Below are 22,534 nucleotides of genomic sequence, written 5' to 3'. Positions count from 1 at the left end.
TTGAACAAACAGTGGAGAAAATAGTAAATCTAGCCTTGCTGGCTATAAAATGTCTTGAATGTGAGGAAATGAAGAGATATTGTGAAGTTTAAAGTCCTGTCAAGTCTTTACACCACTGAAATTAAAAGCAGAATAGTGTGACTGGCTTTTACTGAAAGTTATTAGATCAACACGAATCTGTTTGTCTTTTCTCTTTGGCTTTATGTGAAGATTACTTTGGAGGAAGCCTTGGTTCTGTGTCAGAAGTATCACTTCAGGATGCAGTCAGCCTGCGAATGGCTGGAGGATGCCGTCTCTTTCCTTCAACAAGCTAGCTTAGGAGTGGACGTCGAGAACTACGAGGAGTGTCTGCGGCAGCAGGTGGATATCATGTCAACGGAGCAGGAGTTTCTCATCCATCTGGAGGAACTGCAGACGCTCCTCCCTCAGCTGGAGAACGTGGTGAACCCCACAGCGAAAGAGCAGCTAAGAGTGAGCGTGGAGTCGGCGAAGCAGAGAGGAGTAGAGGTTCGAGATCAACTCCAGTGTCACCGAGATGTTCTGCACAGGTAGGATTTACAAGGCAATGATGATTATATTCATTAACTATCAAAAGTATAAGTTACATTTGTATAGCTCATTTTCAGAAACAAGGCAGTTTGAAGTTTTTAACATCATGAAAATATTGTAGTCACCAATTATGAAACAAGTAATAAACATGAGATTTTGTCAAATGTCATCATCAGAATCATCAAGCAACAAAAATGTGTTGATCAATGTTCCTCTTACTAAAGGCAACTTTGGCCTTAATTTAAAGGACATCTGCAGAAGACATCTATTTAGTTTCATTAGTTGTAATGACTGGTTTTCTCACATAGATGATCTGGAAGTCAATATGCAAGTTTATCTTTAATTTCTGTATAATTGTGTTCATCACATCCGAACAGTATGTGCATCTGACCTGGACAGGTTTGGGACTGTCCATGTTTTGGGACCTGCACAGTCCCAAAACATGGTCTGCTAATGTGGATCCACACGTTTCGTAAGATCATTGGAGTCTAATTAATTATTCTTTTCTCAGCTGTGTGGCCCAGTGGAAGTCATTCCAGGAAGCGAGACAGACTGTCATTGAGTTAATGAACGAAGCTGAAAAGAAGCTCACAGAATTTTCTACAGCCAAGGCGGCCACAAACCAAGAGGCTGAAGACAAGCTCTGTAGTCACAGGGTATGCATCGTGTTGCCTTGCAAATATATTAATAACCCTTTGAACTGATTCACATTTTTACAGCAATATTTCAAAACTCAACATAAAGTTGTTGTGGTTTCAAAGAAAATGATTTTTAGAAATACAAATCTGAAAACTGTAGTGTGCATTTGTATTTAGCTCACTTTAAAAGGTAATTATTTGTGTTGATAAAATCCTAATTAAAATACATTCAAGTTTGTTGTTGCAACTTGACAAAAGGTGAAGAAAAACCATACAGTAAATCTATATAAATACTGATAATGACACTGAATGTGTTAATAAATCTCTGTTTTTTAGTCCCTGGTGTCACTTGTGAACGGGTTTCAAGAGAAGCTGAGTGGTTTAGAAGAACAAGCTGCTCAGCTGGAGCTGGTGGGGAGTGACGCCAGTAAGGCCACCATCAGTCGCTCCATGACCACCGTGTGGCAGCGCTGGACGCGCCTGCGCAGCGTAGCAAGGGGACAGGAAAGAGTACTTGAGGACACAGCCCAGGAGTGGAGAACATTCAGAGAAAAGGCAATATTACAGCTTGAAGGCAAAAGATCTTGAAAATTTAACCAAAAACAAAGCTTTGTTATACAAAATGTCTGTTTTGTTATAGATGGCGAAAGTACGAGCGGTATGTGAGGAGCTCCAGAGCCGTTTCCCTGACAGCGCTGTGGAAAAGGCGTCCAAAGCCACTCTGCAGTCTCTGCTGGATCAGCATGACTTGCTGAGCCAAGACCTGGAGCGAGAACTCTCGTCCCTCATGCTGTTGCGCCAGTACGCACTCAGTCTGCTGCACGACGTGGAGGTGCCTTCACCAACAGCAGATCAAGACGAGCTGCCTAGCTTAAGAGAAATCAGGGCAGTCCAAGACCAAATGGAAAGGTAACAAGTCTGACCAGAGTTAGTGTTGCTTTGAATCTGAGTTTTTTTGTTTTACAAATGGCTGCATAAAATAAGTACATGCATTTGGTAAAAGATGCTGTTGAATATTTATTTTGACATTTGCCTGCAGCCTTTTGACACAGTCGAGAACCAAGCGGGCCCAGGCAGCTCAGGAGCTCAGGGAAAGGGAGGAAGTGGAGAAGGAGCTTGGAGTGGTGAAAGCCTGGATCCAGGAGACCAGAGAGCTTCTTCTCAATCCCACCCCAGATATTGATTCTCTATTGCAGGAACTTGAGGTGTGTCTATTGTTTTTTTGGGGGGGGTTTCTGGAGATGCACCTATAAGAGTTTTCTGACTGATTCCTAATCCCTCATTGTCTGTACAGCTTTGGCCTGCTGATATAAATTATAGATAAATCTACTTTCTGCTGAAGAGCTAAACATTTTTTATTCTTCCAGCCATGACTGTATATAAAGTCATACTGCTTGTATGAGAGGAGTTGCTTAAAAACAGGTTACGGTAAAAAATTTAGACAGTTTTTATTATAAGTCATTGCACAAGTTTTTTTTAGCATTTTGTATTATCAATTGGCGCAATTAGCATCAGTAACTGTAAACATCTGTCCTCTTGTATATTGCTTAGAGAACGTATCATCTTATTTTCACCCTGAGTTTTCAAAGTTCCCTAGCAGACAAAGACTGGAAGCCCAAAAAGATAAAACATAGTAACTTTGCTATTGTAGCCTTCCTGTTATCTGTTAAAAGTCTTGCTCTCGCTTGCTTTTTGGAGCCTGTAGGAACTATATATAATATATAAACAGTATTCATGACCTAAAGAATTCAGGAGCATTTTAAATAGCTTCTTATACTGTATTGCCGTTCTTCCTTTGACTTTCTTTTTCCCAACACTCCACTGAGGGTGTAAATAGTTAAATCTGATTATTCTTCCTTCAGTAATAGCATTCACACCGAAGAGTGTTGCTGTTACCGCAGCCCTATGGCTCTTTGGTGTATTTGTTAATTGGTACGGATTGGATGTTTTAAATTTCAGGATTGATCAGGTTGAATATTGTCAAATTTTGGTCACCAGTCAATACCTTGGTTAATTTCTTTATCAAGATATTTGTATGATACAAACATACTGAAGTTTATTTTAATTTAACTGATGTTTGCATCACATAATGTGTTCCTTGAATCAAAGTATGGAAAGTGGAAGCTGCAAACATCGATGTATATGTACTGCTGTTTTTTCTTTTAAATTGTTCTTTTATTCTGTGTAGATTGTACATGGGGAAGTAATTAATTATCAGCAGAATGTGGACAAGTTAGCCGAACAACAGCAGAGCAAGTACCTGGACCTTTACACCATCCTCCCATCTGAAATCTCTATGCAACTAGCTGAGGTCTCTCTTGCACTCGGGGCGATTGAAGATCAGGTAGATCAGACCTCACAAGAAACACTCAGCTCAGAAAATTGTTCTGGTTTTCTAACCTTATTTTTATGTCGTTTTGTCTGATGTTCCAGGTTCTATGTAAAGAGAGAGAATATCAGAGAACTAGAGAAATAAAGGAGGACTTCAGCTCCAGAATTCACGGCATGTCAGACAAATTGAAGACAATCTCAAATAAGTTTAAGGAGAAATCTCCTGATGTCGACCATGCCAAAGAAGAGGTCAAGGTAGGTTTTGTTCGCTCTTTCTCTGCTTGTTGGTCAAGTTAACATGTATTACTCTGAAATATGATTTGCCTTGCCCTTAACAACAAAGGATTGAATTTTGTCCTCAGAGTCTTTTTGAAGATTTGGACTCCTGCAGCCGCACATTGGCAGAACTGGATACTGCTGTGCAAGAGTTCGGCCGCAGAAACCCCCTCCTGGCCAAGCAGCTCAGTGATGCTATAAACAAGCTGTCAGAGATGCATCATCATACAACTCGATTAGCAGACTGTAGGAACAATTGGCTCAAAAAGGTTTGCGTTTTTTATTGTTCTTCTAACTTAGTGCTCTCCAACCGCCGTACTGTGCCTTGTAAAGGTTACTACTACAAACATTAGTGCATTGTGTTGAGGTTGTATGATATATAGAGCAGTCCTTATTTCGGATCGAATCATTTTAAATACGAAAAATAGAGTGATTTTTTTTTTATTTAAAAATGTGGAAAACTGAATCTTTTTCCTTCCACTTCACAAATACAGACTACTTTATGTTGGTCTATCACCTAAAAACCCAGTAAGTTTGTGGTTGTAACCTCATAACACGAAAGAGTCAAGGCTCATGAATACCTTTGTAAATCCTTATGCCAATATGCACTAAGACACACAAGGTTATTAAAAATATCTGTTGTTGACTGTTTAGGCTGTCTGCTATTTAGACGAGTATAATGAGATGCTGGACTTCATAGTGAGGTGGTCAGAGAAAGCTAAGAGCCTGGTGAGAGCAAACATCATCTGGAACTCCTCTGTTCACCTGCAGGAGCAAATACGGATGTATGAGGTGAGCGGAGCAATTTTGACGTTTCATCGACTGAGTTTTGTTTTTGCATTATTAGATAGATATCCTGTAGGAGTTTACGGCCACTTTGACACATACTTTTATAAAGCAGGAAAGACTGACTAATAATTTTGTCACCCTTGTGCTCAGGCTGTTTTCCGTGAGTCTCGAGAGCTCCACAGCGATCTGGAGTTTATGGCAGAGAAAGTAGACCTTCTGTCTGAGGTGCTGCAGGTTGAGTCCATGAGCCAGGAGGTGTGTGAACTCAGCAGACACACCGATGAGCTGCAGCAAAGCATCAAGATTCGATTGCAAAGCCTCCAAGATGGACACAAGGTGCAGTAAAAATGGTGTTTTGGGGTTTTTGTTTGGTAGAAAAATTCCACATTTTAGATTAATCTATACATGTGTTATTTTAGAGCATGGAAGCTCTGGAGTTTGAAGTCAAGGCCCTGCATGTTGCTCTGGAGCAGGTTCAAGCCACGCTGACGTCACCGGAGTTAGCCCGGCAGAGCCTCAAAGAGCAACTCACTCAGAGACAGGTGCCTTTTTCAGTCGCTTTTTAATTCACCATGTTCTCTTTGCTGGCATCATAAAACTTTTTCTGGGTTTGCAGCGGCTGCTGGCCGACATGGAGAGCTTCAAGCAGCAGGTGCAGGCGGTGCAGCTGTGCCAGAGCGCCCTGCAAGTCCCAGAGGAGGTGATGCCCAACCTGGCTATTTGTCGCACAGCTCTTCGTCTGCAGCAAGAAGCTAGTCAGCTGCAGCATGTGGCAATACAGCAGTGCAACATACTACAGGTGCTACAGTACAGTTCTGCCAGCATGAGTTTGTTTTAGCACACATAAATAAGAAAATGAGTCTGCTAATGTAGCAGTGTATATATAAACATTCTATCTAGAACTGTTATTACAAATACAAATTCTGTATGGTTGCTGTCCAGGAGGCGGTGGTTCAGTATGAGCAATATGAACAGGAGGTGAGAGATCTGCAGGGGCTGATAGAGGAAGCACATCGGGTCATTCAGGACCGACCGATCCCCACCAGTAACATTCAGGAGCTGCAAGCCCAGATTCTGCACCACGAGGTGAAACCTCTTCATTCTATCTATAACTCACATGCTGGGGAATAATTGAAAAACCCTGAATGTAAATAAATTAGAAAATGCTTACACATTTTCTTAATTTTTACTTTTTTTGTTTGTTTAGGAACTCGCTCAGCAGATCAAAGGCTACCAAGAGCAAATAGCTTCACTGAACTCAAAATGCAAGATGCTGGCAGTGAAGGCCAAGCATGCCACCATGCTGCTGACTGTGAGTGACGTGGAAGGACTGCCTGAGGAGCTGGAGGACCTGGATGAAGAAAAGTCCAGGAAATCTTCAGGACAATCTGTAGTTGTAAGAGAATATTATCCAATTTCCAAACTGAAGAAAGTAGGTTTTGTTATGCAATGTTGATTCTTTCGTATTCTAAGTTTTTCATTTGGCTCTCAATTCATCAGCCTATGAAGTTCTTCTGCTGTTTTAATAATAAAAAAAACTAAACATCCTGATTAATATTCTCCTAAAAACCTCACACGTCTTCTGTTGTTTCTCGCATGATCTGTCAGATGACGGCTGGCCGTTGTCACACTCTGTTGTCCCCTGTCACTGAGGAGTCTGGGGAGGAGGGCACCAACAGCGAGGTCTCCTCCTCTCCTTTGTGCCGTTCTCCTTCTCCTGTCTCTCACACTGAAGGCCCTATCACCAAGGTTTCTACCCTCCTCTGCTCTTAATTCTGCCAGGTTTCCTAACACCAAATAACTGAAATATCTTTATGCTCAACTCTCTTTCCTGTGAACTGTGTGTAGTATAACTGTTGAGCACTGTTTTCACTGTTTTCGTGTAATAAATGCAGTAAATTAAAAAAAACAAAAACAGAACTCGGCCATTGACATTGATTTCACTTTGCAGGTTTATCATGAGTAGTAATGTGTTTGTTTGTTGTTTTCCAGCTTGGACGGGGAACTCTCACCAGAGCTCCAGTTCAGGAATTATACGACCCAACATTTGAGTCTGTGGCGAACTTAGACGACCTACAGCGCTCATGGGAGACTTTAAAGAATGTGGTATGTGAAAAGTACAAATTGTCGCACTTCTAATTAGCTTGGTATTTTATTTAATCAGCAACAAGGGTTCATTAAATCCTAGCGTTTTAGAATATGACAACTTTGAATTAATATGTTGGGGTGTGCAGCAATTTTTTTTCCTAGCCACTAGATTTCATCATATTAAAATTTATCTTAGCAAGATAGTTAATCATAATGTAAGCTTCTTGGAAGTCTGGTTTATTAACAGTTTTATTACTACTGGAGTTAATGACTTCCCAAATTGACCATCTGTGTGTTAATACTCACTGACACACAGATAAGTGAGAAGCAGAGATCCTTGTACGAGGCTTTGGAAAAGCAGCAGCATTACCAAGGTTCACTCCAGTCAATCTCCTCTAAAATGGAAACACTGGAGTCCAAGCTCAGTGAGCCATTGGAGGCGGACAAAAGCCCAGACAGCAGCATGAAGGCCCATGAGGTGAGTGTTGTAAATACTCTTCTTCCATTACGAATATCTTTGTGGAGCTTTTTAGCCTGTAATGTTACAGTGAAGCAATGAGCATTTGGTGGAAATAACCCTGAATCACAGTCATAAAATCACATTTTAACTGATGTTAATGTTCATGTGGTTCAGATTGAATTTCTGGTTTACATTAACATTATTTTAAGTGTTTGGGTTATAATATTTTAAGCCATTCCCTCACTTGCCTCCCCTTTTAAACCTGTCCTCCATCAATCCCTGCCTTCAGTCAATACTCACACCTCCCAGTTTTCACTCCTTATTTCAGATCCTCCTGTTTTCCTCTCGTTTTTATTTGTTATTTTACCTTGAATTCTGACATCAGCACACATTAGCCATCACTTGCTGCTATTAAAAGGGTAAATTGAACCATTTTATGCAACATTTTTCTAGTAGTATTAACCACTCAAAGCATTTGAGACGCATTCACCTGTTTGCACTGACAAACGCACAAACATTAATACACTGATAGACATATTGGTAGACGACATGTGGTTATGTGCCTTGCCCAGAGGCAGTGTGGAAGTGATTCCTCACCTGAATGTCATTTCAGTCTTTGTATCCTTGTTGTTCCTAAGAGATTACTCTTTCATACTGTGAAAAACGCAGCTATCTTCTCATATACTTTGTTTTTAAAAAAAAAACAAGCATTACTTTTTATTTTTGTGACACTTTTTGGTGTTTGATGGCATATTTGGAACAATACAGCATATCCATTCCATAAAACTAAATCGGATGAAACGTTTTCAAGAAAACAGACTTAAAGAAAATCTTTTCCTAGTCTTTCTGTTGTTGTGTTCAGGATCTCATCCAGGAGATTCACAATGTCCAGGCAGAAATCGACAGGCTGCAGGCGGGCTTCACAGAGGACATTGCTGCCGATGCTGTGGACTCGGATTTGGCCGACCAGCTTGCCATGCAGTCTTCACTCGCTGTGCTGGGTGAGAGGATGGCCACCATCCATATGAAAGCTTCAGGGAAACAACAACTACTGGAGGTACGTTTGTCTCCATGCAGACATGCATGAGGGAAGTCGTAATATTTTTTTGCCATTACTAACACAAACAATTTAGAAGTCAGAAATATACAAAAAACCCAGCTTGAATTCTTAAGCAGACATAAAAGCTGAACACACAATATTTGCAACAGATTTGAATCACTTTTTTTTAGCAAATTCAATTTGATCGGTCTTGTTGCAGGAACGGGCCACAGACCGTCTGGAGGGTCAGCGTCAGGAAGAAGCTTTGCAGTCCTATCACACTGATGTAGACGAACTGGATCAGTGGCTGACTAGAACGCGCGGCGCTGTAATGTGCGTCCTCGACACTAGACCTGCAGAGGAGGCCGATGAAAACCACCAGCTCACAGAATGCCAGGTAGGCACTTGAGAATTGTCTTAAAAATGCACATTAATAACAATTAAATGAATTTTCAACTAGAAAGGGCTTCTAGCTATAAGCAGAATTGATCCTAACAAACTGAGCACACTGCAAAAACTTAATATCTTACCAAGTATTTTTGGTTTATTTTGTAGTGCAAATATTTTAGTATTCTGTAAAAAAGACAAAACTAAATTATGAGTAACTTTTAAGAAAGACATATGACCTTTTTTTTAAGTAAGTGATTCCTTAATCTTGATGAAAAAGTACTAACTATAGGTGAAATAATATGCCGGTGGAACAAGACATTTTAACTTATAATATGGGAAAAATGCCTTGTTCTGGTCAGATGAAACAAAAATTGATCTTTGTGAGGCAAAATCGCATAAAAATCCAGTCTTCACTAACAAACAAGATGATGGCAGCATTATGATGCGGGGAGGCTTTTCTTCTGCAGTAAAAGGAAAGCTGGAGGTAGATGGATGCAGCTAAATAAAGAGCAATCTCTTCTCCACCGAACATCTCTTTCCCTCAAAACATGCTGCTACTTTTGCAGCCAAACGTGGTTCTGCAAACTATAAATTTAAGAAGGTTCATTCAAAGTATACTTTAGAATTAGATTTTAACAGAATTTTAAAAATTGTATCTCCTCGTGCCATGTCAGTAACTGTTGATTTACCACATACTTAAAGGAGTAAAACTGCATGTGCAAGACACATTAACATTCACCTTTCCAACATTATTCTGCATACTACATGTTGCTTCACGGAGAGTAAACAACAGTGCTAGTGAAGTTAGAGTGACATTCAGACACCTGGTTTGCTAAATGACTGCAGCATGAGCCTTAAGAAGATTACGGTCAGGTCTCTGTGGAACAGAGGCGTGGTAAAGCCGCGGGGAGGAGTCTTTGCCGTTATTACAGCCTGCTATTTGTGCTAGCGACAAAGCTGCTTGAATATCCAAGTGGGGTAGAATGGAAGAACAGTGAGGAGCAGACAGGAGGCTGGGACAGAGGGAGAACCTGCTGCAACACTTCAAAGGAGAGCCAATACTTATGTCTGCTCATACATTAGAACTTATTTTACCAATGGGCATTGATGAACACTGGGGATTTAGAATGTTTTTTACCGCAAGAGAACTGTTATCGAATTTGTCTGAGTGGATGTGTGCCGCAGAGCGCGGCGCGTGAAGGATTAGTGCTAATATGTTGCACAGGAGACCAGGGCGGAAAGGTGGGCCGAGGATGAGAGCGTCCTCTGCCCTGCGGCCGGGGAAAGCTGCCTTGCCCAGAGGCTCTGCTGCATAGAGTTGAGGAGATCAAAAAAAGTGGAGACATCATGTATGAGCTGGCCTCTCTGCTGCTGCTTCTGCAGAGCATGCTGCTGGAGATCGAAGAAAAAGTGCTGGCCCTCACCGAGCTGTCAGTGCGCAGCGAGAACCTGCTGCGGGAAGGCCGGGCAGACACCAGGGCGGAGGCCGAGCAGTTGGCTGCGAGGTTGCGCACGTTAAAGGGCGGCTTACAGGAGCTGCAGAGAATGCTACAAGACAAACAGCTGAGCATCCAGGTGAGCACTTTCTTTCACCGTGTGCAACAGAACGAAGGACATCGCAGGGCCCTTAACTAGAGACGCACTGAGTAATAATAATAATTGTTTCAGTCCCGATATTGAAAAGAATCGTAGATCAGGCATCAGTGAGAATGGGCCCAATCCATATGGGGAGATCTATTCAGTCTAATTCTATGCTTTGTGCTCTGAGCGATGTCAGATGTTGAATTTCTGATACTGAGTCCCTGGTCAGAAGCTAATGTTGTTTGGGGGGCATGTGTAATGGAAAAGTTAGGAAACCCCTGGTTTTAGGTGTTTTTGTGTTTTGATAGTGTTGGATGTTAGCCTGATTTACAATCCTATAAACTGCTGCCTCTGTAGGGTTCTCTGCAAGAGCCTGAAGACAGTGAATCAGACTCCAGTCTCTCGTCGAGTCCCAGCGTGCAGGACTGGCTGGTCCAAGCCCGGACCACACGGACACAACAGCATGAAGACAGTCTGCAGAGACAGAAGGTGACAGTGGTTTGAATGGAGTGAATTTGTACGGTGCTTTTCCAGTCACACCGGCCACGTTCACCCGCTGACAAACGCATTTATAGATGTGTTTTAGATGAGAAATTTTGCATTTATTTTTTGCAAAAAAAATAAATCCAAAAATATTTACAAATTGCAAGGTTGCAAATTGTAAATAAATTAAAGAGAGGCATGAACACTCAGAATTATGGCAAATGATCGGGATAAATCCTAAGTCGTGTCTTGTTGACTGAAGTATGTTTTACTCCATCAGGATGTAACCAGTGTGTGTGTTTTTTGAAGGAACTGGAGGAGCAGCTTGCAGAGCAGAAGAAGCTGCTGCAGTCAGTGGCGAGCAGAGGAGAGGAAATTCTCATCCAGCAAGCGTCGCCCAGCAGTGCCAGGTACGTTACCGATGCAACTCAGATCTGATTGAGCTTTAATAAACTGAGCACTAATCACAGATGTGTTTTGTTTCCGCAGCACAACAGAACCGTTCTCTCCTGCAGCTTTGTCTGAGAGCAGACGAGACCAGATGAGGCAGAGATGGGAAAGCCTCAGACTGGAGCTCAAAACTAAACTGCAGCTTCTACAAAAAACTCTGGAGCAGGACCAAAAGCAGCCGGTACCGCATATTTTTTTCTCCACATATGGACGTGACAGAAAGACATCATAATGTGTGTTGTTTTTTACTGTTCTGTCTGTTCTTTTCTTCTTCAGGTGTTTTCTAGAGCTACACGCGTGACATCAGCTGGGCCGCTGTTTAAGGGAGACACTGAGCCTGATAACTCCTCTCTGAAAACTCTTTATGACAGCTTCAGACAGACAGTTGAAGGAATGACCACTCAGGTTATCACCTTCCTGACACAATTTTATTCATCCTACTGTATGTTGTTGGTAAATATTGATGAAATAATATTGTTCGTTATGCATTTTTGTACGTAGGCTGGAGGTAGAGGTGAAACCCAGGTGGTTCAGATGGAGCAACAGCTCTTCACAGCCGTGTCAACCACGTCTTCCTGGCTGGATGGAGTGGAGAACAACGTCTTCTCCGGCTCTGTGCTCATGGCAGAAAATGCAGAGACCCAGTTACAGAATCAAGAGGTATAAAAGTGACAGATTTTACATTAGTCATTTTAGATCAGTTACCAATTTTTGCCTTTATAAGGTACTTTTTATTTGCAACATGTGGTTGTATGGCTCTAAAAAAATAATCTTAATTTTGTAGTATTGATAAGGTATTTTAAACTGTTCAAAAATATCAGAAATCCTCACTTTGCTTTCAAATCAATTTACTAACAGGGCAAGTGGTGAACTGGCTGCTCCCTGCACGAATTTAAAGTTAGACCAATGTAGAAAAGGACCAATGCAACCAAATATGGCAGGTTGATCAGATCTTCCTGGTTCAGTGAGCCAGGGGGGTTTTCTACTCTTTTTTTCATCACAACATGTTTAAACAGCAGAAGAAAGCGAGGAACGCAAAACAAACTGCCTCTGATGACTTAAAAAATATCTTCAGGTTTGAAACGGCCAGTGGCACTCCCAGAAAAATTTTCAAGATGGTGGCCATTTGAGGCCAGAACAAGAAAAACAAAAGAAGTGTTTATATATTTTTTCTATTTACATTTTGTAAAACATTTATTTATTTATCTGGCTTTGCGTTTATCTTGATTGAAGAAGATGCCTCTGTATCCCCTTTTTTATTAATTGAACATGAGGGGGTCACAGCCCCCTAGATCCCTCTTGGGGCCGCCACTGGAAACAGCCTCACTCACTCAAGGCTTTTCACATGTAATTTAAAAAGTTTGAAATTTCACATTCAACACATAACTCACTGGTTAGAGCTCAAACATTTTCTGAGAACCTATGTGAGAAAAGTAAGACCCTTCACTTTACAGAACATGCTGACATGTAATGACAGACATCCTCCACTTATGATCACAACAGCATAGAAAGGTGTAAAAAACACTCACGTCTCGAAGGTTTTGAAACATCATGTTCAGGATAAGAATTTAGACTTGACCAGATTTCAAATCACCACAAAGACTGATTGAAAAGAGAAGTTAAATGTGCCTGAGAGGTCAGATCTTGTGTATTTATATGCGCTACATTTCTCAGACAATTTTAAAGCTGAATGTTATTTGAATAAACCCAGCTATTTCTTTTTCCATCTTCTCTACAGATCCTGGAAAAAGATGTGAAACACATGACAGAAGAGGTGAAGCTCAGCCAGGCTCTGCTAGCCGGGTCTTCAGGGTTGAAACATGAAGACCGCATGCTGCTGGAGGACAACCTGGACTGCCTCAAGGAGAGATTAGGAACTCTTGGTGGAGCTCTGGGTCAGCGGCTTGACCACATGAGGACCAGAGCACACAACCTCACCGCCTACCAGGTTTACCCTTTACTTTGCCTCTTTATTTTTTCACCATTTTTTTATTTTATTGTACTGATTTGTAGCATTGTCATTGCACATCTTACAATCAGATTATTTGTCATCTTTTGTCTGAAACAGACTGAACTGCAGCTTCTCCAAACTGCTTTAATTGAGACTAAATGCCAGATCCTTCAAGCCCTCGCTGGAGCAATGGATAGACCAGCTTCAAAACAAATGGAGGTAATGAAAGTACGATCTTAACCAGACTTACTCTCAATGTGAGTGAGAAGCAGAGTCCAAGATCAATGATATTTTTAGTTTTTAATCATTCATAAATGCCATTCACTTCTATCAGGTCATTGCGAGTGCAGAGGAAACCTTAAAGGACTTTGAGCAGAGAATCATAGAGCTGAAAACCAGAGGAGCAGCACTGCAGCCTGATCAGATTTCAGCAAACAAATTGCTTAAACTCCAGGTAATCAATAATAATTTTTAGATAAAGCTGCTTCTTATCACAAAATGTAATTATTCTCTTTGGCAAATAAAACCATCACTTGTTTTCTGCGTGTAGGATTCGTACGAGGAGCTGTTGATGATGGTGGGGTCGAGACGCAGCGGGCTGAACCAAAACATTGCTCTGAAGAAGCAATATGAGCGTGCGCTGCAGATTTTGACTGACCTGGTTGACACAGCTAAAGACAAGATGGCGGCTGACCAGAGAATTGTGGCGAGCTCTGTGGAAGAGGTTCAAAATCATCTTGATAAACACAAGGTAATTTCAGTTTGTAACCCTTGAAGTTTGTAACAAGAATTTGACAATAAGAATGAAATACATTATGTACATTGAATTTATGTTGAACTTAAGTGGATGGATTGGGGAGAAAATTCTGTTTCTGTGTTTTAAAATTTTCTGAATGCAGTAATTAAAGTATTTTCCTTCTCATAGTAAAATATATCAAAGTAAAATATAGTATAGTTTTATGTTGTAACATGGCAAAATGTGTGAATACTAAAGCATTGCTACTTAGAATAGTGGGCTTTGTGAATGTTTATAATCAACCCAATAATTGCATTCATTGTCATTTTTCCTAGGAGTTTTTCCAGGGTCTGGAGTCCCACATGATTCTAACAGAGACATATTTTAGAAAGATCAGTTGCCTTATGCTTCCCAAAGAAAACCAAAACCTGGAGGAAACGCTTGCTGAGGCTCGGAGTGTCCTGAAAGAAGCACACAGCAAAGGAGTTGAACTGGAAAGTATCCTGGAGGTGAGGAAAATGTAGTATGCTCTGTACAAACTTTAAACCAATATATACATGAACAAAGCAATATTACTGTTCACATTCTGCTATTTGTTATTGTCGTCATGATTGAATTGTCCACTTTTTTTTCGCCCTCTCAGACTTGGTGCCGTTTAGTTCAGGACTACCAGGATCTTAACCGGCAGCTGGAGGCAGTCGAAGGAAGTATTCCCTCTGTTGGCCTGGTGGAAGAAACTGAAGAGAGATTAATGGACAGAATCTCTTTGTATCAGGTGCGACATGATAGCAGTAAAGCTTTAGGGCGAGATGTGTTCATATTTAATAGTTCAGCCAGAGCACTGCAAAAAAACTAAATCTTACCAAGTATTGTTTGTCTAGTTTCTAATGCAAATATCTTAGCACACTTGAATTAAGACAAAAGTAACTTTTCAGCAAGATATAGGAGCTTGTTTTAAGTCAATAATCCCTTAATATGAATGAAAAAGTACAAGTTCCACTGGCAGATTATTCCACTGATACCATGGGAGAAACGTCCCATTATAAAGAAAATTATCTGCTGTTGGAACTAGTACGTTTTTATCCTCAAAAGTTACTTGTAAGTTATTTTGCACTAGAAACTAGACCAAAAACACTTGGTAAGATTTTGTGTTTTTGCAATGATCCGATTGATCAGACGTTACTGTAGTAGTTTCTCATAGAAATTACCCCTATAGAAGTCATTTCTTGCAGAAGTATTTTCTAGCACACTTCTCAAAGGCTTGCAAAGCAAAAGTCACAAGATACTTTGGAATCATCGTGTCAATTTGTTTTTGCTTAGCTCTTTTCAGGTTCCAGTCCAGCAAAAACAAAAAGATAAATTTGGTTTTTGTGTGCTCCACTCTTTACAGGATTTAAAGGGGAGACTGACAGAGCACCAGCACAAGCTCCACCAGGTGCTGGACGATGGTAGGCGTCTGTTACAGTCGGTCTGCTGTCCCGCACTGGAGAATCAGCTGGCGTTGCTAGGGGAACACTGGCTGAGCAATACAGCCAAAGTCAACAAGGAGCTCGAACGCCTGGAGGCAATCCTAAAACACTGGACCAGGTCAGAAATACCTCAACTACTTTTAACTAACTTACAAAACTTGTATATATTTGTACATCTCTATGTATCATTTTTAATGGTGCTTCTATAGGTATCAAAAGGAATGCCTGGAGATTAGTGAGTGGCTACAATCTGCTCTGGAGCGTCTGGAGTTCTGGTATACGCAGGCCATGTTGGTCCCACAGGAGCTGGAGACCGTCAGGGACCATCTGGCTGCTTTTCTTGTGAGGCCACACGCACACAGTTTTCCTTTTCTTTTTTCCTTTTTTTTTCTTTTTCTCAAACAGTGTGTCTGAATATTTTAGGGACTTTCTAATCAGAACCTTTTGTCCCTGATACGAATCGAAGAGTTTTAATAATAGACTTTACCTGATGCAGAGGTCCAGTCCAACACAACATTAAGATCTTTTTCTTTTTTAAATAGATTTTCAGTGTAGTAGTCTGTCAACTACATAGTAGTCAACAGACTACTGATGACTACCTCAGTAGTCATCAGTAGTCATCAGTAGTAGGGGACTCTACTTTCTGCCATTTGCTAGTGATAGTTTTCTTACTTACAACAAGTAATATATTCACTCATCTTTTATCTCCATCTCTCCATTTAGACATAGGTATATCTCTCAAGTATATTGTTTTAAATTCCAAGAAAATATATAATTAACATGTTCACATATCTCTTCCCAGTAATGTCTTCACTGAAAAACACTCAACTCATGACTTTCTCCCTCCAGGAGTTTTCCAAAGAGGTGGAAGGGAAGTCGAGTCTGAAGAGCTCAGTCGTCTCAGAGGGAAACCAGCTGCTGCGGCTAAAGAAAGTGGACACGGTGGCTCTGCGCTCCGACTTGGCTCGCATCGACAGCCAGTGGGCAGAGCTTCTCACGCGCATCCCTGTGGTTCAAGAGAAACTGCATCAGGTAAAGTCACATTCAGCCACGCTGAACAGACTTAGCTGCTTCAGGGCAAATAGGATCACCTTGTCCCACGCCTTCACTCGGAAACACACTTTTGATGTGACTGTTGACCCAAAACCTGCGACACATGCATTTCCTTCCTCCATTTTAAAACTGTTGTTATACATTCATCCACTTTTCTTTTCTTTTTTAGATCCAAATGGAGAAGTTGGCCTCCCGCCATGCCATTTCTGAACTTTGTAACTGGATTTCACTGATGGAGAGTGTGATTGAGGAGGATGAAGAAAACCTCAAGAGCGCTGTTGGATCAAATGTGATTCAAGACTACTTGCAAAAATATAAGGTGGTACTTTTTTATATTAGCACAGCTTACTATTTTAAATAGTGTTATTGAATCCCAGCATTAATTTAATTTGACTTTAAGAGATGTAATGTATAATATAAAAGCTGTAATCAAAATGACTTTTCTCTGCCTTTTTTAACAAATATACATTCAAGTTTTTTAAAATTTGGCTCATAATTCGTCATGTTAAAAATCTGTGATTGAATCCTTTGGTTGATTCCCCCGTTTTCCACCGTTTTAGGGATTCAGAGTGGATTTAAGCTGTAAGCAGCTGACTGTGGACTTTGTCAACCAGTCAGTTCTACAGATCAGCGGTCAGGACGCGGAGAGCAAGCGCAGCGACAAAACCGACTTCGCTGAGCGTCTGGGAGCCATGAACCGACGCTGGCAGATCCTACAAGGCTGCATCAACGAGAGGGTGAGCCCATAATTTAATGAGATTATTACAGCATATCTTATTTGTGTTGTTTAACTGTGTACCATAAAGTCTAAATATTTTATTTTACATTTTAATAAATTAAGATCCAGTTCCTGGAGAGCCTTTTAAAGATGTGGCTGGAGTACGAGTCCAGTGTTCAGATCCTCAAGTCCTGGATGACGTCTCAAGAAGAACGGCTAAAGAGGAAACACAGAATAGAAGACTTGACGTCAGTGCAAAATGCCCTCAAAGACTGTCAGGTATGTCTGACATGTTACTCCAGATCACATCTTTACCATCTTTCCAGTATGTAGGTTTAGTTTTTTGATGGGAAAACTTTGAATATTTTTTAGGAAATGGAAGAGCTGTTGAAAGAAAAAGAGAAAGAACTGGAGAGAGTAGAGGAGCAGGGCTGTGCTCTTGTCCAGAACAAGACAGATGAGGCTTGTGCTATCGTCATGGAGACCCTCCAAAGCGTCAATCACACCTGGGCCAATCTGGACCACTTGGTACTTAGATTTTTACTTCAGCCTACATATTTATCTGAGTTGTTGGGTTTCATTCCTGCAAGTTCTATATCCTGTTTGTTGCTGATTTCTCTTCGGAGCTGACCTTTCAGTGCACAAAATGTCTCTCTGTGTTTTCACATTTCATCTTTAACAGATAGGACAACTGAAGATTAGCCTGACTTCAGTGCTGGATCAGTGGAGTCTGTACAAGCGGGCTTCAGAGGAAATCAATGGCTATCTGATGGAAGGACGATACTCTGTGTCCCGTTTCCGCCTCCTCACCGGTTCTCTGGAAGCTGTTCAGCTGCAAGTGCAAAGTTTGCAGGTCCGTTAACATAAATTTTGGATTTCTGATCACATAATTTAGCATTAGGATGTGTTTAGCATTCAGCATACATTTGTGTATTTTACTGTAAAGGATCTGCAAGAAGAACTGGAGAAACAGGAAAGCAGTCTGAGAAAGTTTGGAGCTGTGACCCACCAACTTTTGAGGGAGTGTCATCCTTCAGTGTCGGATTCCCTCAACAATTCCCTCAAGGACGTCAATGCAAGGTGATTTTTCAAAAAATAAATACTTGTTTTATTCTTTTTCTTTTCTGCAAAGCTCGTATATAAAAAAATTAGTCTTTGAGTAAGTTTAATGTTAGTCTTTCATTCTACACACTCAGATGGACTGGCCTACTGGAGGAGATAGCAGAGCGTCTTAAGAGCAGCAAAGCCCTGCTTCAGCTGTGGCAGCGCTACAAAGAACTCCACGAGCAAAGCTGCAGCAGCATTCAACTGCAAGAGGAGAAAGCAGACCAGCTCCTGAAGAGCACCTGCAGAAAGGACATCGCTGATGAGGAAGTTTCCAACTGGATCCGAGAGTGCAGCGTGAGTTGGACCAGGGTGATGATGGGTTTTAGCTCCAGACGACTTTTGTTGTACAAAAAGCCAGCCGGTCATGACCCTTCAGACTAGTTTTACTGTCGGCGTTGAAGAAAAGGTTTCCGAGCTTTACGATGTGCAGTGTTAGTTTTCTGGCGCACATTTTGTTCTATAGGTCAAAAAAGTTCAAGTTCATGTTTGCTATGTCCCTGACATGACTCTGTTATGTCTTTCTTCCAAGAATAACTTTATTTGTGCCTCTAAAGCTAGATTTGGGAAGTGTATGACTCATAGTACTGCTATCCGTTTTTTTCGATTAATCAATTTTCTGTCTTTGAAGATTTACTTTCTGGAAAATCTTGATTTTTTTTTTTTTTTTTTACCACAAATGCTTTTTTTGTGTTTGTGTGGTGTTAACCTGCCCAAGAACAACCATCTTGTTTACAGCTTCAATTTATTTAGACTTTGAATTCAGGTCAACACACATAAAGAATTATTGAAATAAAAGCCAGTCTTTTAAGATATTTTCTTTTATTTGTATTTCTTTAGGAAAACAGGTGAGAAAAGAAAGAAAACGATTAAAATCATAAATCAAATTTGGTATTAAAAAACCAGAGATTTTATTTTTAAGCCACATCTTCCAGCCCTACTCTTGTGTTTTTATTATTATTATCATTGAGTGGTTAATTTTTCCAATTAATCACTCAATATTGTTGCTCTATTGCGTAAAACTCCAATAAAATATTGGTGTTTCTGATTTTTTTTATTTTATTTGTGTGGTCCTGTTCATCAGGAGTTGCTGCGATCACAGGTTCCAGTGCAGGCCTCCCTTCAGATTCTCCAAGAGCTGGGAGAGCAGCTGAAGCAGCAGGTGGACACCTCAGCAGCATCTGCTGTCCAGTCAGACCACCTCTCCCTCAGCCAGCGCCTGGCGGGCGTGGAGCAGGCCCTAAACAGACAGCTCACCGCCTTGCAGGTAAAAAAGAAAAAAAAATATTAATGACAGATTTCTGCATAAATATTAATTGTGTAAGTGTTCATGAACGTCGCATCTTTGCGTGTCTTCTCTGTCAGACTGGAGTTCAGGATTATGAAACTTTTAATAACCAGCTGGAGTCTTTGGGCTGCTCGTTGGTTGAAGCTGAGGACGCTTTGAGAGCTCAAGATCCCAATGGCTGCACTGACCTGACCGTCATCCAGGACCGCATGGAGGAGCTCAAGGTTTCTGATAGCTTTCTTTTCACGGGTCGGTTGGATAAAACTGCCTGTGAACAAAACGTGAAGAACCCATGCCTTTCTTCCTGCTTTTTTGCAGAAGCTCATGCTGAAATTTAGCAGCATGACGCCTGAATTGGAGCATCTGAATGAGCTTGGGTATCGGCTCCCTCTCAACGATTTGGAGATCAAGCGCATGCAGAACCTCAACAGAAGCTGGTCGACGGCTTCAGCCCAGACCACAGAGAGATTCAGGTGTGACATGTGCATCCCCAAAACTGTTATTAATAATCCACAGAATACAGGGCATGGTTATTAAAAGAGATTTCAAAAAGGATTCGATTTGGGATTGTTGTTGTGGCACACCATATTTAAAATTATTTTTGCTTTCTTGCAGCAAGCTTCAGTCATTCCTGCTGCAGCAGCAGACCTTCCTTGAAAAATGTGAAACATGGATGGACTTCCTGCTACAAACAGAAGATAACTTGGCTGTGGAGATTTCTGGAAACTACCAGAGCTTAATAGATCAGCAAAAAGCCCATGAGGTTTGAGTTCATCCCACATGAAGCATCCTGACACTAAAGATAGTTGTTTCTTTCATGCTGGTAATCACATTTTTATTCCAGTTATTCCAAGCTGAAATGTTCAGCCGCCAGCAGATCCTCCACTCAATCATCAGCGATGGACAGAGGATGTTGGAGCAAGGTCAAGTAGACGACAGGTGAAAGATCCTACCATGTTTTTTATTCACAGTGATTTATTTGTCTTGTCTGAACTATTAAATCCAAACTTTATTGCGAGTCAGAAATTCATTTTAATGGATTCTGCTGGCAGAGACGAGTTCAACATGAAGCTGACTCTCCTGAGTAACCAGTGGCAAGGCGTGGTGCGCCGCGCTCAGCAGAGGCGGGGCATCATTGACGGTCTCATTCGTCAGTGGCAGCGCTACAGAGAGATGGTAGAGAAGCTGCGCAAATGGCTTCTGGAGGTCTCCCACCCTGCAGAGGTGCTTCAGTCAGGAAACACGATCCCTCTACAACAAGCTCGCTCCATGCTTGATGCTGTCCAGGTACCAAATAATAATAATAATAATAATTAATATTTTTGAGATGTTGGTTATTACGCATCTGTACTTTGTTTTTTGGTTGTCATGATGGTGTTTGTTCACCGCAAACCTCTAAAACCTTCATAGAACATATTTTTTAATTACACCATGGACTCTAATAAGTAATTATTGCATGACTTCTCAAGTCAAGCTAGATTTTATTTTTGTAATATCACAGTATCTAAAGAAATGCCACTATTTCTAAAGTTATATTTGTGGAAAAAAAAATTCTTCCACTCCACAATTATTCTCTACTTTGTGTTGATCCAAAACATGCAAAATCTCAATTAAAGACATTTATGGTTGTAACACGAAAAACTCCAAAAAATGTGGTTCATTTTTTAAAGCTTTGCATTTAATACTGAACAAAATATGTGAAATTGTTGGTAGGGCAGGATGCTGGGGGTTCTGTTGCCTCATGAGATTCACTCTTTCTTCTTCAGCTGAAGGAAAAGGTGCTGCAGCATCAGCAGGGCAGCTACATCTTGACGATAGAGGCTGGCAGACAGCTGCTCCTGTCTGCAGACGGTCGAGCCGAGGTGACCCTGCAGACGGAGCTGACTGATATCCAGGACAGGTGGAAACAAGCCAGCACCTGCCTAGAGGAACAGAAGAAAGAGCTGAGCTCGCTTCTGAAGGTAAAGCAAACAGAATACATACAGTTTAATGAACAGATGGAACAAATTCATGGTTTTGCATCGTTGGTGCTTATGTATAAATTTCACATTTTTCCAAATGCTATGTAGTCTGCATTTAGTTTTGATTTTATGCGACAAAAAAAAAGTCCTAGAAATGGCAAAGATAGTAGCAGGTATTTACAAGATGAAAAAAATAACATTCACAGTTTAAAGGTAAATTATTTTTCCAGCCCTGGAATAAATGGGGAAAATATATCAAACTGTATATGTCAGAAAGGATACCACTTGATTCTGGTTTGCTTTTTATTTATTTATCAATATTTACTGATTCAATTTATTGTAAAATTGATCAACAGTTCCATGTAATGCTACACTTTATCTCTCTGGAGTTTTATTTGTTTTTATGTGCTTCATTTCTTCTTTTACAAGTCCCAGGTAGAGTCATAAGTGAAGTGTTATATGCAGTGGAATGAACTGTTTTTTGTTGTTTTTGGTTTGTTTTTAACTTACCTCATATATACAATTCTGTACTCGTTGAATTTACCATCAGAAATGTAAATGTCACCATCTGACAATAAAACAAACAAATAAATAAAGCCCAAAAGGTCATTCGTCATCACTTTTAGTGCCTTTATTCCTACAGTTTACCTGTGTATCTGTGTTCATGTGCAGGACTGGGAAAGGTGCGAGAGGGGGATTGGAGGATCACTTGAAAAACTCAGAGCCTTCAAGCGGCAGCTGTCTCAACCTCTTCCTGATCACCACGAAGATCTCCAAGCCGAGCAGATGCGCTGCAAGGTATCCGCAGGGCTGTTTTTATTCTTTCAGTAAAACTAAATTGTAGAAACTGGCTGATTACGAATGGATTCTCTGATAGTAAATCCTGTCCCCTTATTAACAGGATTTGGAGAACACATTTGAAGGCTGGACTGGAGATTTGGCTCATCTCACTCTGCTGAGAGAGTCTGTATCTTGTTACATCAGCGCAGAGGATCTTTCTGTTCTGCAGGAGCGAATTGAACTTCTGCATCGACAGTGGGATGAAATCTGCCACCAGGTACAGTCCTCTCTATGTTTGAGTCATTTTATATCTGCATCTTTCTAGCTGATGACCTGAACAGCTGTCTTTTTTTAACGTAGACTAACCCTTAACTTACTTTTTACAAAAGTATTCAGAACC

At 40.8% G+C, this 22,534-nt stretch overlaps 1 protein-coding gene across 16 annotated transcripts in view; it reads left to right on the top strand.

Moving 5' to 3' along the window:
- syne1b (spectrin repeat containing, nuclear envelope 1b) overlaps positions 1–22,534 on the top strand; it is a 99,755-nt gene that overhangs the window by 60,584 nt on the left and 16,637 nt on the right. For 15 of the 16 annotated variants that reach the window (XM_028000698.1, XM_028000686.1, XM_028000699.1 and 12 more), the window contains 50 exons: positions 211–548; positions 1,061–1,205; positions 1,524–1,742; positions 1,828–2,096; positions 2,227–2,392; positions 3,376–3,531; positions 3,621–3,773; positions 3,881–4,063; positions 4,449–4,586; positions 4,734–4,919; positions 5,003–5,125; positions 5,200–5,382; positions 5,526–5,669; positions 5,791–5,979; positions 6,192–6,332; positions 6,576–6,689; positions 6,988–7,149; positions 7,994–8,188; positions 8,391–8,567; positions 9,944–10,135; positions 10,499–10,630; positions 10,934–11,034; positions 11,114–11,255; positions 11,351–11,479; positions 11,576–11,734; positions 12,813–13,022; positions 13,143–13,244; positions 13,360–13,479; positions 13,576–13,776; positions 14,097–14,270; positions 14,405–14,536; positions 15,152–15,348; positions 15,440–15,572; positions 16,080–16,262; positions 16,453–16,602; positions 16,844–17,020; positions 17,125–17,280; positions 17,374–17,529; positions 17,684–17,854; positions 17,948–18,081; positions 18,198–18,402; positions 19,190–19,372; positions 19,471–19,617; positions 19,712–19,866; positions 20,009–20,156; positions 20,238–20,332; positions 20,446–20,680; positions 21,160–21,354; positions 22,027–22,152; positions 22,256–22,411. In XM_028000698.1, coding sequence (XP_027856499.1) covers positions 211–548; positions 1,061–1,205; positions 1,524–1,742; positions 1,828–2,096; positions 2,227–2,392; positions 3,376–3,531; positions 3,621–3,773; positions 3,881–4,063; positions 4,449–4,586; positions 4,734–4,919; positions 5,003–5,125; positions 5,200–5,382; positions 5,526–5,669; positions 5,791–5,979; positions 6,192–6,332; positions 6,576–6,689; positions 6,988–7,149; positions 7,994–8,188; positions 8,391–8,567; positions 9,944–10,135; positions 10,499–10,630; positions 10,934–11,034; positions 11,114–11,255; positions 11,351–11,479; positions 11,576–11,734; positions 12,813–13,022; positions 13,143–13,244; positions 13,360–13,479; positions 13,576–13,776; positions 14,097–14,270; positions 14,405–14,536; positions 15,152–15,348; positions 15,440–15,572; positions 16,080–16,262; positions 16,453–16,602; positions 16,844–17,020; positions 17,125–17,280; positions 17,374–17,529; positions 17,684–17,854; positions 17,948–18,081; positions 18,198–18,402; positions 19,190–19,372; positions 19,471–19,617; positions 19,712–19,866; positions 20,009–20,156; positions 20,238–20,332; positions 20,446–20,680; positions 21,160–21,354; positions 22,027–22,152; positions 22,256–22,411 — 8,277 coding nt within the window. The remainder of the gene's footprint in view (positions 1–210; positions 549–1,060; positions 1,206–1,523; positions 1,743–1,827; positions 2,097–2,226; positions 2,393–3,375; positions 3,532–3,620; positions 3,774–3,880; positions 4,064–4,448; positions 4,587–4,733; positions 4,920–5,002; positions 5,126–5,199; positions 5,383–5,525; positions 5,670–5,790; positions 5,980–6,191; positions 6,333–6,575; positions 6,690–6,987; positions 7,150–7,993; positions 8,189–8,390; positions 8,568–9,943; positions 10,136–10,498; positions 10,631–10,933; positions 11,035–11,113; positions 11,256–11,350; positions 11,480–11,575; positions 11,735–12,812; positions 13,023–13,142; positions 13,245–13,359; positions 13,480–13,575; positions 13,777–14,096; positions 14,271–14,404; positions 14,537–15,151; positions 15,349–15,439; positions 15,573–16,079; positions 16,263–16,452; positions 16,603–16,843; positions 17,021–17,124; positions 17,281–17,373; positions 17,530–17,683; positions 17,855–17,947; positions 18,082–18,197; positions 18,403–19,189; positions 19,373–19,470; positions 19,618–19,711; positions 19,867–20,008; positions 20,157–20,237; positions 20,333–20,445; positions 20,681–21,159; positions 21,355–22,026; positions 22,153–22,255; positions 22,412–22,534) is intronic. The other variant, XM_028000693.1, reaches the window with a different exon arrangement.

This window comes from Xiphophorus couchianus, chromosome 19, assembly GCF_001444195.1.
Source record: "Xiphophorus couchianus chromosome 19, X_couchianus-1.0, whole genome shotgun sequence".
Taxonomy (NCBI): Eukaryota; Metazoa; Chordata; class Actinopteri; order Cyprinodontiformes; family Poeciliidae; genus Xiphophorus; species Xiphophorus couchianus.
This window is presented reverse-complemented; position numbering and strand designations above follow the sequence as displayed.